Source organism: Elgaria multicarinata, chromosome 17 (assembly GCF_023053635.1).
Source record: "Elgaria multicarinata webbii isolate HBS135686 ecotype San Diego chromosome 17, rElgMul1.1.pri, whole genome shotgun sequence".
NCBI classification, from domain to species: Eukaryota; Metazoa; Chordata; class Lepidosauria; order Squamata; family Anguidae; genus Elgaria; species Elgaria multicarinata.
The window spans coordinates 4478260-4491997 of NC_086187.1; the positions used below are offsets into that span (position 1 = coordinate 4478260).

At 48.1% G+C, this 13738-nt stretch overlaps 1 protein-coding gene across 1 annotated transcript in view; it reads right to left on the reverse strand.

The window, feature by feature from the left end:
• The window catches only part of RAB26 (RAB26, member RAS oncogene family), a 165418-nt gene that overhangs the window by 58305 nt on the left and 93375 nt on the right, over window positions 1-13738 (reverse strand). The window contains exon 3 of the mRNA XM_063143666.1: window positions 846-887. Within this exon, the coding sequence (XP_062999736.1) occupies window positions 846-887 (42 nt within the window). The remainder of the gene's footprint in view (window positions 1-845; window positions 888-13738) is intronic.

Genomic DNA, 13738 nt, shown 5'->3' on the forward strand with positions numbered 1-13738 from the left:
CACCAGTCCTCTAAGCCCAGCAAAATTTGACAGTTTGGGACCACAATACTAGGCCACGTACGTGCCTGTCCTGGTATGAACCCACCCGTACACTGTGCTCAACACCTGAGGGCCCCTTTTGCTGGAAGCTTGGAGGATGGCAACAAGGGATCTTCTTGGTGGAATGCTCTCCCCAATTGTGGAATGCTCTCCCCAGTGAGGTCTGCGTGGTGCCAAAGTTGTCATCTTTTTGGTGCCAAGCTTCCTTCTATTCTCATACATACATTTCACAACACTGGATGAGCCTTTTTAATGTTAGTTGTTTGATTGGGTTCTCGTATTTTACTGATAATTGCTTTTAGCTGTTTCAAATTGGTTTGAATTTTGGAATGTATGAAAGTTTGAGGCCTACTGAGCAAGGTATTAAAAGTCCGGTCTTACAGGCCTGGGAGTAATTTCATTTCTCCAGTTAAGTTTCTTCAAAATGGGAACAGTGCAAAAGAACGTGCGGTTTTGCAAGTTTTATTTTCTTTCAATGCTTTTTTGTATCACTCAGCTCTATTGACTAAATGCCTTTATTGTAATTTGGTTGTTTTAATTCACTAGTAAACGCTTGTCTGGAGTGTCCCTCACCCCACGTCCACAGCCTAAACCCCCTTTTACTGGGAAGGGCAAAGTAAGAGAAGGAGGGTGGGACTCCTAAGGAGGCAGGGTCCAGTTCACAGGAAGGAACTTTCTTAAAACCCTGTTAAACTATGTTTTATCATGTTATATTTTAGGGTTTTCGTTTTTGTGAACTGCCCAGAGAACTTTAGCTATTATTAGGTGGCACAGAAATGGAATGAATTAACGACAGTTTGCCTTACCTGCAACTTTACTTTCACACCATCCACATTCAAGACTTTATTCTAGAAGAGAGAGAAAGAGCTGAATGAATCTGCGTGCCTCGAGCCAACATCACTCTCTTGCTCTGGAGTCGCATATGCGTGACTGACTTGGCCAAGCCCCTTCTGTGAAAATTCTCCAATGTAAAGTGCATTTGGGCTAACCCTCGCCTGATTGGACAAGGGATGCTATTTGACAATACTTGACAGTACAGGCAAGGTGGTTTGGGGCCTTTTTTGAGCAGTCAAATAGCCAAACAATCCACAAAGGTGGATTAAAAGCACGGTTAGCAGCTGGCCGTGTCTTCTCCGGTTGAACATTAAATCCAGCCAGGGTCTTTCCCCACCAATCTTTTGATCCCAACCATCTTAGTAGCTGTGCAGCCTTCTCTGTCCAGCATGTAACATTTGCAATCAAAGAGAAAAGTTGACAAGGCAAGTGCTTTGCAGAACATCTCTCTGCTCGGTGAGGAAGGTACGTCAGAGAAAGAGACATCAAAAGCTTCCCCCCCAGGATTGGCCAGCCTCAGAAGTTAATTCAAAGCCATGTCAAAGTCTCACACTAACGAAGCCTGTTGTTAAAAAGTCCATGAAACTGCTGCGTAAGGCAGTGGCAGATGCAGCGCGTCACACCTGGCAAACTCGTGAGTAAGGGAGACGCATTTTAGAGAGCTCAGGGCATGAAACGGGAGCAGCTTTGCTTATTGCCACCCCCAACTTTCCCGTGGACAGCCCCCCTGACAGAGCCATGGGAAGTGGTGACCACCATGTGGAGTTCCTCAGAGATCCCTGGTGAAACAGGGATCTGAACCTAGCCCTCCCCCTGAAGAAGCCTTCCAGTTCTATTTCTTGGCGAGTTCTCTCACCACACCCACCTAAAAACTAGGGGTGGTCCTCTGTGGCTTTAGGATGTGGGGTAACTCATCCCATATTCCTCCTTGTGACTCTCACCGGCCCCACCTTTGAGCAGAGTGAGGCCACTGCCTCAGGTGGCAGAAGCTGCAGTAAGCAATGGAAACCACGTGGCCGTTCCCCCTAAGCCCGCAAGCGTTCTCTTCTCTTTAGAGGGCAGATCATTCAAGGCCCATCTTGCCAGCCCCCATTGGAGGGTGCTTGCTGACTCTCTGCAGGAGTCACTGCTCTCGCCTCCTTCCAATCAGATTCTGGTTGGAGGGGGGCAGGGAACTGAGCTGCATCTCTGCTTTGCTCCCAATGCAGGGAATGTTTTGCCCTCGGAGGAGGCCACCTGTTGCATCCCTGTATGAGGAACTGCTTTGATGTTGCTCCTTTCCAATCAAGAAGCTCGAAGGGCAGGTTATTTTTATTCTTTCACACCTGAGATTTACAGGTAAACCTCTGGATAGTTTGCAGTAGACAGGCAAAGCCCCCCCCCCACTCCACACACTTCTAAATTAGGGTGCTGAAAAGAAGCATGCTTGGATGGCAGAGAACCCAGGAGTGGGTTTTACTGCTGAACGGACAGTGAGCTCAGCTTTGAAGCTGTAAACGAATTCCGGGGGCTTAGAGTCACCTTGTTCCTTCATTTGACTTGCATGTCTGCCCCCCACCCCCCACCCCCGCTGAGCACCTAGTCTGTACTTCCTTCCGGCTGGTGGACCTTGCATTAGCCCTGCAACCACAGGGCCACCCCCTGGCCACGAGACCAGGCCCACTCCAATTCCTCCCACGCATGCATTGGGATGGATCCAAAATCCAGCCCCCACCCTTCTAAATCCATATACAATCGTAGCCTGCCTGCCCCCACTCCAAACTGCAGGGCTTCTGGAAATGAGCTGCATGCAGTAGCCCGTCCAGCTGGCGTGAAAGAAATGCTCCAGCCTTGCCCCGAGCATCACAATTCAGCTGACCTGGTTTTCTGGGAACATGGAAGATTACTAGGCATTTTGTAAATATGCAAATCCAACCATTTATACTCAAATAAACGCTCCTCCTCAACCCAGGCTCTCTCAGGCATGTCATTTACTAGTCAATAAACTCCAAAGGGAAGCAAGATGAGAAGCCTGGAACAATGGGCATTATATTCTGGGATGTCACTCTTCTCACTCGCAGATTAGCACACAATTACAGGAAACAGATCAGAGATGGGCTCCACTGTTGATGCTGCCGGAGGATGCTGGGGCTTGTAGGCAAGTGACACCAGCAGTACCAAAGTTAGAAGCAAGCCAAGCAAGCCACGGTTTAGGGCCTCATATTATGAGGAGCCTCTAAATATGTTGGAGATAACTAAGGCGATATATATTGACTTAAATATCTTAAAAACATAAGACGAGCCATGCTGGATCAGGCCAGCAATACATTGTTCACACAGTGGCCAACCACCATGTTCCGCAGTAACTAGTATATTTAGGCTTACAGCTGGAAAGTCTGGTGTTACTTGTAGCAGAGTTGCCTTAAATAAAGAAAGTGTGGCAACACAACATTTAGTATTGGAGGCAATAAGCATAAACTACAGCCAGTTTAAAAGAGGTGCAATTCAACTTAGAACATACGAAGAGCCATGCTGGATCAGACAAAGGCTCCATCTAGTCCAGCACTCTGTTCACACAGTGGCCAACCAGCTGTTGACCAGGGACCAATGAAGCAAGACACGGGTGCAACAGCACCCTCCCACCCATGTTCCCCAGCAACTGGTGCACACAGGCTTACTGCCTTGAATACTGGAAATACTGATGGTGCACACAACCATCAGGGTTAGTATCCCTTGATAGCCTTCTCCTCCAGGAATTTATCCAACCCCCTTTTAAAGCCATCCAAATGGGTGGCCATCACTACATCTGGTGGTAGTGAAGTCCTTCCTTTTATCTGTCTTGAATCTCCCACCCATCAGCTTCATGGGATATGACCCCTTTGGGTTCTAGTACTTTGAGAGAGAGGGAGAAAAGTGTCTCCCTGTCCACATTCTCCACACCAGGCATAATTTTGTACACCTCTATCAATGTCTCCCCTTAGCCTTACTTTATTAGTGCTTTTATGCACATCTTCAGAGGAGTCTGACACTGTTTAACTACAAGCGCTCCCTAACACTGAACGGTACCCCTTCTTTACCCTTCCTATTATTCCTATTATAATGGAATACACTTTTTCTCTTTATGTGTATGGTATAGGGCTTCAGAATCTTGATCTGGCTTAGAGCTTGAGCATGTCTTAATCTGGCCCTGGATAAGTCTGTCTGTCCACTCTGCCCTCTTCTTGAAAAAGAAGAGGCTTCCAAGCCTATTCTGATGTTACTACATGAGGTGTACTAACAGGCAAGAGTCCCTACCTCTCTGATCAGCCATTGGCTTGGCGGTTGTGACATCACAGGCAGCCTCAGCAGACTTGGACTGGGCAGCTGAGTACTAAGTGCGGCGGCAGCATACCTTGAATTCCAATTTTATTCATCCGTATAAACTTGACCAATAATTCCCAAACTAGTGTGCTTGCAGGAATTAATTAACGGCCCACAGAGGTGGCCTACCCCCTGGGCATCTCTGTAAGAATCTCCTCTGACCATGCAAACTTCCGGTCTACCTCCACACTGTATGTGTGTGTTAGGGGCGTATGAGAAATTTGTTTCAGTTTGTTTTTTATCAGGATTTTATCCATTTACCCATTTCATACCATCCAGAACATGGACTGGTACATTTCAAAATGAGTACATTGCAAAAATGCATATATTTCAAAATGAGTAGATTTTTAAAATGTGCACAAATACATTTTAATCGTAGGAGAAGAATGCATACATTCCAAAAATGCATACACGGTACAAATTAGTACATTTCAAAAAATGTAGACAATTGAGCATACATTTGGGGAAAGTATGCGTGGATTTACATGCACAAAGAAAATCACAAAGCTCACAATCTGATACAGACTTGATTTGGAATGAGCTTTGAAGGGGAATTCAGAGAAATTTGGTAAGCTCGTTTTTTGCTGATTCATACATCCTGCGTGTGTGTGTGTGTGTGTATGTGTGTGTGCGAGAGAGAGAGAGAGAGAGAGAGAGAGCTGCTGTGTCGCTGTGCCCAGTGAGACTGGATCACCCAATGACTGAGAATTACCTGGCCCCAAGGAGGCTACCCACTGCATCTCAGCATGAGTCATTGCTCCAAGCAGAACAGGGACTCACACAGAAACACAGAGGGTGGGCACCCTCCTTTTGAGAGTGGGCAGTTCTTACATATACAAAGTAAACCACTTCAGATATGAGTAAAATATGTCTTGTTTTAATTTTGGGGGGGGGCACGTGGGAGCATCGGGGGAGAAAGTATTTGGAGTCTGGGGAAGGCTGAAGAGGACTGCATTGGAGTCCTAGAAATGCCTACAAAGCATCTCATTCGACGTGGATGGACAGTGCTTGCTCCTCATGGAATGGGGGGGGCGCTTGGGCGACATGTCCATGGGCACCGCTCATGCCAACAGCCCCAAGCGGCTGCCTCCCCCTCCAACGTTAACACACCAGAATCTGCTGGTGAGGCTATCATGCCCCTGTTCTTCTGCCACCAAGGATCCCTGCCTACCATGTGCCCTGGGCCAAGATGAAGCAACGCTGAGCCCTGCCTGCTTCCCCAGCTGTTCGCTGCATCCATTATTCTCCACCATCTTGTCCTGCGCAGATTTAAAAGCCAAGAGGGGCTCGTTGTTTTGGTTAAAGGAAAACATAATTGTCCTACAAATGTTATTGACAGTTTAAAACAATGACTCTCACCGGCTGCAGGGCATGAAATGGCAAGCTGTGCGCCACTTCGTGATGCCTTAGTATTCATGTGCATGGCTGGATCCACATGCGCACTGGAGACGCAATGCAGCTGCCCCCAACTCAGGCACCGAGGAGCTGGAACCCGAAGAGCAGCGACTCAAGGGCAGCACAAAGTTTGTAAAGCTTCTCCAAAAACTTCCCCAAAACTACTGATAGTGAGAGGGCTTGGATAGCCCCGACATTTCCACATAGATAAGGAACCAGGAGAGCAATGCCTGTCGGCTCTGGCAACCTTCTGGGCCTCTCTCTTGGCACTGGAAAGGGGGCTGTGAGCTTCAGCCCAGCTCAAAATTCGGTGAAACGGCCTGCAATTCTTTGGGCCCTCTCAGCTTCAGCTTCTTCTAGCCTTTGTGTGGTGATAGAAACAGCCTGCAGATCGACAGCTTCTGATCCTCCTGAGAGTCATTATTTTGGAGGAGGGATCAAATCTTTACCTCTGCTTCGGATCGACTCAAAAGTCATTGTGTGGGAGATCTCCAAGCCGAGAGGCAGGCAGCTTCAAAAACGCAAGAGCTAACCTACATGCAGGAGGTGGGTAGACTGAAGAAACCTGACAAGAACTGGGAAAAGAAGAAGCCGAGAGACACAGCCCCGGCAGCAAGCAAGAAGGCACTAAATGGAAAACCAGGATATCTGGCGCTCAGGATGCGATGACACCACAGCCAGGAAAGCCACACAGGAGTTCACAGAATCATATCGAGTCCAACCCCCTACTCAATGCAGGAATCTGCCTTAAAGCATCCCTGACAGATGGCTGTCCAGCTGCCTCTTGAAGGCCTCCAGTGTGGGGAGCCCACAACCTCCCTAGGTCATTGGTTCCATTGTCGTACTGCTCTAACAGTCAGGAAGTTTTTCCTGATGTCCAGCGGAATCTGGCTTCCTGTAATTTGAGCCCGTTATTCCGTGTCCTGCACTCTGGGAGGATCGAGTTGAGATCCTGGCCCTCCTCTGTGTGACAACCTTCCAAGTATATGAGGAGTACTATCAAGTCTCCCCACTGTCTTCTCTTCTCCAGGCTAAACATGCCCAGTTCTTTCAGTCTCTCCTCATAGGGCTTTGTTTCCAGACCCCTGATCATCCTCGTTGCCCTCCTCTGAACATGCTCCAGCTTGTCTGCATCCTTCTTGAAGTGTGGTGCCCAGAACTTTAAGGCAATACTCAAGATGAAGCCTAACCACTGCTGAATAGAGGGGAACCAGCACCTCGCACGATTTGGAAGCTCTACTTCTATTAATGCAGCCCAAAATAGCATTTGCATTCTTTGCAGCCACATCATACTGTTGGCTCATATTCAGCTTGTGATGTACAACCATTCCAAGATCCTTCTCGTTTGTAGTATTGCTGAGCCAAGTGTTCCCCATCTTGTAACTGTATATTTAGTTTCTTTTTCCTAGATGTAGAACTTGGCATTTATCCCTATTAAATTTCATCCTGTTGTTTTCAGCCCAGCACTCCAGCCTATCAAGATCACTTTGAAGTTTGTTTCTGTCTTCCAGGGTATTAGCTATCCCACCCAATTTTGTGTCATCTGCAAATTTGATCAGCGTTCCCTGCACCTCCTCATCCAAATCATTAATAAAAATGTTGAAGAGCACTGGGCCCAGGACTGAGCCCTGCGGGACCCCACTCGTTGCCTCTCCCCAGTTTGAGAAGGTTCCATTGATAAGTACTCTTTGAGTCCGATTCTGTAGCCAACTTTGGATCCTCCTAATAGTTGTTCCATCTGGCCCACTTTTAGCTAGTTTGTTTGTAAACCACCCAGAGAGTGGGCAGCACAGAAATGCAATAAATAAATAATAATAAATAAATAAATCAGAATATCATGGGACACTTTGTCAAAAGCTTTGCTGAAGTCAAGATATATTATGTCTACAGCATTCCCACAGTCCACAAGGGAGGTTACCTGATCAAAAAATGAGAACAAATTAGTCTGACAGGATTTGTTCTTGACATGCTGGCTTCTAGTAATCACTGCATTGTTTTCAAGGTACTTACAGATTGACTTCTTTATAATTTGCTCCAAAACTTCCCCAGGGATAGATGTCAGACTGACTGGTCTGTAGTTCCCAGGTTCCTCCTTTTTGCCCTTTTTGAAGATAGGGACAACGTTAGCCCTCCTCCAGTTGTCTGGCACCTCACCCATCTTCCATGATTTTGCAAAGATGGTTCTGAGAGTTCTTCTGCCAGCTCCTTCATTACTCTAGGATGCAGTTCATTGGACCCTGGAGATTTGAACTCATTCAAAGAAATTAGGTGTTCCTTGACCTAATTTTATCAATCTCAAACTGCAATCCTGCCCCTTCAGCATGTACTTCACTTTTTTCCAGGGGGGGTCATAGACCTGCTTTTTGGAGAAGACTGAGCCAAAGTAGGAATTGAGCACTTCAGCCTTTTCTTTGTCATCTGTTATCAATTTGCCATCCTCATTAAGCAGTTGAACCACCATTTCTTTCCTCTGTCTTTTACTATTCACATATCTGAAGAAAGCTTTTTTGTTGCTTTTATCATTCCTTGCTAGCCTCAGCTCATTCTCAGTTTTACCCTTCCTGATGCCATTTCAGCACTTCTGTGCTACCTGTAGCCTGGCCTTCCTTCCACTTTATGTATCCTTTTTTTTTTCAGGTCATCTCTTAGTTTTTTGTGAAGCCACACTGGTTACTTCTGTCTTCTATCTTTTTTCCTTGTTGGAATTGTTTGTAATTGTGCCTTTAAAATTTCCTTTTTTAAATACTCCCACCCATCTTGGACTCCTTTTCTCATTAGGCTCACTTGCCATGAGACCTTACTTATCCTAGTTCTGAGTTTATTAAAATCAGCTTTCCTAAAATCCAGAGTACGTGTATGGCTACACTCAGCTTTTGCTTCCTTTAAAATCAAGAATTCAAGTACTTTCACTTTCCCCCAGAGTTCCCCTAACTGCCACTTTATCCACTAAGTCATCCCTATTGGTCAATATCGTCAAGGATTGCCGATCCTCTAGTTCCTTCCTCCACTTTCTGTAGGAGAAAGTTATCAGTCACACATGTCAGGAATTTCTTGGGAGGGCCACTTTTGGCAGAATTTGTCTCCCAACAGATGTTGGGGTAATTGAAGTCTGGTGCTGCACAGCCTTCTGTAGGAAGCACACTGGAGCCATCAGGTGAGGTGTGGGTCAGGGGAGCGGGATCAGCAGCAATTGGCTCTGTTGGAAGGGGCCCACTCTGTTGGAAGGGGCCCACTGTGGGAGTGGGGGCAGATTGACAGGCTAGACATCACCCAGGGCTGTCCTAGGGCACCTAGGCCCTGACAGCTGTCCAGATCCATCAGGTGCTGGTGGCAGGCTGCCTTCAGCCATATCACACCTTCATGCATGTCTCAACCTACCTCTCTACGAAACTAGAGCAACTAATTCCCCACTCAGCCCATTTGCTCCCCCTGACATTAGTATGTGTTTCTGAGTTGGAAATCCTTCTAGTTACAGAGAGTCCTGCTTCTTCTGTCTGCAGCACATATTTTACACCTTCTTCAAAGACCTCCAGTTTGTTGACAAGGTTGCTCTAACAAAAGGAGGAGACAATGCAATCACACCCACCCACAAATGGCTTTATCTTCGGGCAACTGAGCAGCTACTGCTGATCTGAACCCCCTCCCCCACCCCATACACACAGGCTGTGGAGGTGCCATTTTCTAACTTCTAAAACATGTTACTCTGAGACAAGGAGGAGAGTTCAAATGAGAAGAAAAAACTTTCATAGGATCATAGAATTGGGGAGCTGGAAGGGACCACAAGGACCATCCAGTCCAACCTTCTGCAATGTGCAGGAAAACCAATTCAACCATCCCTGAGAGGTGGCTGTCCAGCCTCTTCTTAAAAACCTCCAGAGATGGAGAACCCACAACCTCCTTCCAATGCATGTACAATTGTATGGAATCAGGGTGGGGGCAGAGAACTAAAATGCAGATGGAGCCCTTCTCTTTGTGGGTAATGCACAAGTCACAGGGAGATGGGTGTGCAATCGAACCTTCTTGCACGGCCATCGATTGATTAAGCGCCTGATAAGAGCTGTCTCTCTCCCCCCACCCACTACAGCCAACCCACTGCCTTCACACACCCTGGTGTCCTCCAGATGGGTTGGACTACAACTCCCAGCAGCCCCCAGACCTCCACATCTGGAAGGCACCAGGGGCATGTCTACACGAAGGGTTTGCCCTGGGGTGGCTTCAGCGCCACGTCATCTACATGACGCGGCCACCATTGCGAAGCCATCCAAGGTTAAACCCTGGAAACTCCACTCTAAAAAAGCCGGGCACTTACCCTGCCTTTTTTGGCAGCGGAGCCGATGGAGCCCCCTGATTAATTGGTCACCACGGGCAACCCTGTGCCTCTATAAAAGTAAAAAAAGGGGGGAGAGTAATGGAGCTGTTCCTCCCCCTTTTAACATTTTATTATTTGTATCTGCGCAGCTGCACAACTTTGGAGAATAAAAATAAAAAGAAATGGGGGAGAGGAGAAGTGGTTCACCCACTCCCTCTCCTTGCGGCCGCCTCTGACTTCCTCTTTCCTCCCCCACTCATTTTTAAAAAAAATTATTATCTGTATCTGCGCAGCTGCACAGACACAGGCAATAAAATAACATAAAAAGGGGGGGAGGAACAGCCCTGTTTCTCTCCTCCCTGTTTTTATTTTTGTTTTACTTTTCCAGAGCCAGAAAATCCGCACTTGCATTCCTTCCCGTGCAGATGCCAGGAAAGAACGCAAGCGGGGGGGCAAGGCGCCTCACGGAGCCAAAGCGGTGCTGTAAAGACGGGGGCCAGGTTGGGGAAGGCTCCCTTCACCTGTCATTTCCTCCCTCCCACACGTGTCGCCCGAAGCCAGTTGCTTCACCTTGCTCCAGTTTGTGCCACATGCAGATGTTTGGGTGAGGGAGGAGGCAACTGCTGCTCTCCCTTCGAAGGCCATTTGCTCTGCCCAGTGGAAGTGCAGAAACCATTGCTTTCAGCCAGCAATCAACCATGTGCGTGTTCCTCCTCCATCGTATCTTTTATTTCCAGGTCCTCCCAACCAAAATGGCACAGGATGGGGGGGTGGAGGGGGGGAGAAATCAGTCAGGCCTGAGAATAGAACTGCGTCACTGGGCAAGTACAACGCAAGGTAAGTCAAGCAGCAGCACTCCACGCCTCTTGCAAGGAGCTACGGAGCTCCCCACAGAGAGAGTCTCTGTGGTTCCGACCGAGTGCCCCAAACACCTCCCTTATCCTGTCCCTCCCTCTCAGCAAGAACGAGAATGTGGCAGCCGCTTTCAACCGTGGCCTCTGCTCCCACGAGGAGTCCTGCTGCTTCTCTTGGAGACGGCGAGGCTGTCTGCAGAATATAAACTACCCCGTTGGGGTGTGTGTGTGTGTGTGTAAGACTGTTGCTGCTTTAAAGACTCCAGAGGGTGTAGACCACCCACCCACCCACCTCCTCCTGGCTGGGAATGGGAGTCAGGAGCATCTTGCACCAGGGCTCCTGCATCTGCGCGGCCTTCTGCTTTTGCCTGTCAAGCTTCCAACAACTTGGTTCCAACTACCCGGGAGCTGCCTGCTTCCTCTAAGACGTCCCGTAGCCAGAAAAAGCATCCCCAGTCGCCGCCCAAAGGATTTCCTTCGGCAAGAGATGTGCCAGAGCTCCAAGCGAGCCCCTGCATCCTGCTCTGGGTTGCATCCTCCCACAAATGCTCAGCTCTCAAGATCCGTGCCTGCCCAGCGCCCGCCCTGCTGACCTGCCAGAACGGCACAGCCCCTCTTGCCCCACCAAGCCCTGTGTGCGGTTTTCCTGGCCAAATGCACTTCTCAACAAATCAACAACACTCGTCGTCCACATTCTATTACTGTCCTCCTCCTCCCCTTCTAAATGGTCACATTTTCACTTCTTTAACATTCATTCTTTGTTCTCTTTGCACCCCTTCACTTGCTACAACCCATTCTAGGTGCAAAAAGTGCTTGGTCCAGGCCCATGGCCACCACAAGAGAGTCAGGGGGGTGGGGAGGAAACCAGGAGGAGATTTTGCATCGCAAGAAGTCACTGAGGCTCAGCACTCAGGCTGACTTACCGCTTTTGCCACCTGAAGCCATGGGTTTATCTGCACTTTCAGCTCCCAGCCTGTGTCTGGCTTATGTCGGCCCCACCGTTCTTGGCCGGACCTCACAGTTGGGCTCTGCTGCCAGCCCCCCGCACAGCCCTGCACGGGAGTGAAATGTCTGCAAAATACTGGAGAGCGTGTGCAGCCATCACTGGTTATTAGCCTCTGATGTCACGGGAACCACACCAGGGCCCTCTCTAACCATAGCGGGTTTTATGCTCCCTCATGGCTTCTCTCAAAGAATCCTGAGAATTGTCATTTGGGAAGGATGCCAAAAGCTCTATTATAGATCCCATTCACTTCACAGGACCACAATTCCAAAGGAACCCGGGGAAGATGGAGTGATGGATAAACCCAGAATGATGGGCTCAAGTTACAGGAAGCCAGATTACAGCTGGACATCAGGAAAAACTTCCTGACTGTTAGAGAAGTACCACAATGGAAACAGTTACTTAGGGAGGTTGTGGCCTCTCCCACCTTAGAGGCCTTCAAGAGGCAGCTGGATAAGCATCTGTCAGGGATGCTTTAGGGTGGATTCCTGCATTGAGCAGGGGGTTGGACTCGATGGCCTTTTAGGCCCCTTCCAACTCTACTATTCTATGATTCTATAACCCATCAAAGCCTGCTGTGTGGATATAGCCTCACTCATCTCTGTTCTGTTCCTTTATTACAGATCATTTCTCATTTATAGTCACCTCAATTCCCTGCAACGATCATCAGTACAACAAAGGACACAAAGGTGTTGACAAGAAAACCTTGGCAAAGTTAGCATGCTATTGGAAAGGATAAACCAAGGTGGCACAAACTAGCCTTCCCCAATCTAGTGCCCTCCAGAGAGGTTGGACTACAACTCCCAGCATCCCCAACCAGCCCTGGAGGCCAGCAGGTTGGGGAAGGCCGATCTAGCTGGCCGCTCTCTTTCTAGCAGCAGCTGGGCATGGAGGCCTCTGGAAACCCTTACCAGCAGAGGAGGACGACGGCGGGCCTCTCCTCTCGTTTATCCCTGGCATTTGGTATTCAAAGGCAGCCTGTCCCTGAAAATGGAGGCCCTCTTGACTATCAGCAGTGGATAAACCAATCCGCCATGAACTTGTCTGACAGCTTTTAGAAGCTGTACAAGCGGGGTCTTTCTGTGCTTCTGGGCAAGAGGCCATCATTTGGGCACCCCCTCCTCCCTAAAACCTACCCAGACCCCGCAAAAGCACCAGTTCCTGTCCTCGCCACAGCTGATAAGTGCTGCAAACATGCTTCCACAGCAGAACGAAGTAGAAGAAATACCTTGCAGGAGCTGTTTTTATTCCAAGTTTCCTTACGTAAAAAGAATGAAGCCAAAGACAGCCTAAGAATTCATATGAGGCTATAGAAGGAGCCTCTGGTCGAAAACAGGAAACTAAGCACCAAACGTTTCCAAGGCTTGCAGCTGGTGACTATTAGCAACACCTGCACAGAGTGGGGCTCTCAGTGCTTGCAAGAGCTGGATCACGGAGCAAAACCATCTTCAAGTCGAAACGAGAAAGGAAACATCGGTGCATATTAAATTTTGACAGGCTTTATGGTGACTTCCATGGCTTGAGCCAGAACCAAGAGGCTGAAGTAAACCAGGGAGGGAGCTTTTTCGGCTGCGATGCCCAATTTCCTCCTCAAGAAGGTCTGCTGGGAGCCAAAGTGAACGTATTTTAGGCAGCAGGCAAAACCCAGGCATTTTAAGTACCACTCCTGCACTGAGCAGGGGGTTGGACTCAATGGCCTTATAGGCCCCTTCCAACTCTACTATTCTACGATCTGGGCAGTTCAAGCTTTGGGTACTGGCTGGTGTAGAAATGAAATGAATTAATGCAAGGATTTTGCTTTGTTTTTATATTGCTGCAAACTGGTCTGGAATCAATATTGATGAAGGACGGTAAACATTTTAAACTATATGTATATAAATATAGACACGTTTAGGTACCTCAGAGAGAGAGAGAGAGAAATACATATCGCGATCCAAATAAGAAATATATGGGTCATAATGTGTG